The sequence below is a fragment of the Montipora capricornis genome, chromosome 9, assembly GCF_036669925.1.
Source record: "Montipora capricornis isolate CH-2021 chromosome 9, ASM3666992v2, whole genome shotgun sequence".
NCBI lineage: Eukaryota > Metazoa > Cnidaria > Anthozoa > Scleractinia > Acroporidae > Montipora > Montipora capricornis.
In genome coordinates, this window is record NC_090891.1 from 24,809,206 (window position 1) to 24,811,162 (window position 1,957).

General features: G+C 42.2%; 1 protein-coding gene across 1 annotated transcript in view; it reads left to right on the forward strand.

The window, feature by feature from the left end:
* Window positions 1-1,957, forward strand: part of LOC138015323 (endosomal/lysosomal proton channel TMEM175-like) — a 3,301-nt gene continuing 1,344 nt past the window's right edge. Inside the window, exon 1 of the mRNA XM_068862317.1 lies at window positions 1-1,957. This exon is cut by the window's right edge and continues 1,344 nt beyond it. Within this exon, the coding sequence (XP_068718418.1) occupies window positions 1,070-1,957 (888 nt within the window). The 5' untranslated portion in view covers window positions 1-1,069.

A 1,957-nucleotide genomic window follows, 5' to 3' on the forward strand; every position in this document is an offset into this window, starting at 1 on the left:
TGAATTAACCACTTCACATCAGTTCACTCTTTATTCACAGTTGAAACAAATATAAACGAATGTATCTGTTTTCTTTCGGTATAGAAACGAGATATGAGAACAGAGGAGATTGGCAATATAAACGCACATTTTGAGATCATGAGGTTTCGTTTGGAACTGCAGTGTCAGGGACACTAAAATGGACGTTAACTGGAATACATTTTTCGGAAGAAGTGATACTGTATAAGGTGTGATTTATTGTAACTTATTACATGACTAGCTCCGTTAGCGAGCAAGATGAACCAAATCCCGCGCTGTGATTGGCTACCCGAGCGGGCAAGATGGAGCTATACTGCTCGCTTGGTCCCGCAAGATCAAAGATCATTTTTTTGGTGTTTTATCCCATATAATAAATGCTTTATTGACCAAGCTTGTTCTGTCAAGATGGCTGGATATTGGCCTCGTTCTGTTTTTTGCGTGTTTATGGACCTCGACTTCGTCTCGGTCCATAAAAACGGAAAAAAAGAACTTGGCGAATATCCAGCCATCTTGACCTCACGCTTGGTCAATAACCCATATATGTTACGCTTTGGCAGAAACAACTGCAATTCAGTAGCCCCCACCCCGATCTTCCTTCTTCCTTCTCTAGCCCTCTCATGCAGAACTATACGCCTAATGACTGTCACCATAAAGGTCAAGGAGAACCTTTTTTTCTGACATTACAAAAACGAGATTTTAGTGTCAGTTTCTTTCGAAATCTTACAAAAATGAAATATGATCATCTTCCAGATGACTCCATACTTCTATTTGAAGTTACCGGAATGTGAATTTTCGACATGTTACTGGTCCATTAGAGAAGAACTCAGCAGTTTTAGATGTATGATTGATCCCGAAATATCGCTAATTAATCTCGCAGCATCAGTGTTACCAATACTGAAAGACATAAAAACACTCACATCAGATAAAAAGCTTCGAAATTTCATCCTTCTTGAGGACAATTGAACTGAGAGAAAGTCACGCCAAGAAGTGTCACGCCATCTTCCATTTCGCCGAAACCCAGAGTTCAGTGCTGTCAAAGCAAACAGATGTTATGGCAAACGAACATGTTGACCTCTTCCATCTAAAGCGTCTGCAATGTTTCAACGATGCTATGTTTGCTATAGTCGCAACTATTTTGGTGTTACCGATAAGGAAACTTGAAGAGAAAGCCAAAGAAAGCGTAAGTCTTGCTGATCAACTCAGCGAAAAATGGCCAGAGCTTGTGATCTACTTCGTTGGTTTTCTTGTGGTTTGCGCTGTGTGGGAATCGCATGTCCTAAGGTTCCGGATACTGTCTCGCGTGGACGATGTTCTAGTTTGGTTCAATCTGGCATCTTTGCTATTTACGTCCTTTCTCCCATTCACATGTGCTTTAGAAGGAATCTTTACGCGGAAGTACCTTCCGATGATGTTGATTTGCGGTAATCTTCTCGTACTGGAAATCTTGGAATTTATTATGATAGTTTATGCCTTTCAACATTCGCATCTTCTCAACGAAAAGTTTGGATATCTAACGCAACCAGAAATTCGGCAGAGAATGAAACTTATTCTAGCGAAGAGAGCTGTAAATCCCATTCTCTACATCTCGGCTGGGGCACTGAGCTTAACGGAAGTGCGCATCGCTTTGGTTGTCATAGCAATCGTGGTTTTCTCTCCTTGTATCAATCGCCTCGTAGGCTTGATATACCTCAGACTGTCTCGATTTCAACTGTCTGCCTCTGACTTGGATCGCATGTTTGGAAATTTCATCGACAAGGAGAGAGTAGAGTTTTTCAGCGACGGTCTTTTCGCCATCGTTTCCACCCTGCTGGTGTTGGACATCACAGCAGAGCATTTTCCTACCAAAGCAGAAGTCGATCGGGACGGGATTCAGCAAACCTTACTCCACATGAGGTCGGAGATCTTTACTTACGGGGCTACGTTCGTGGTTGTAGCCCTG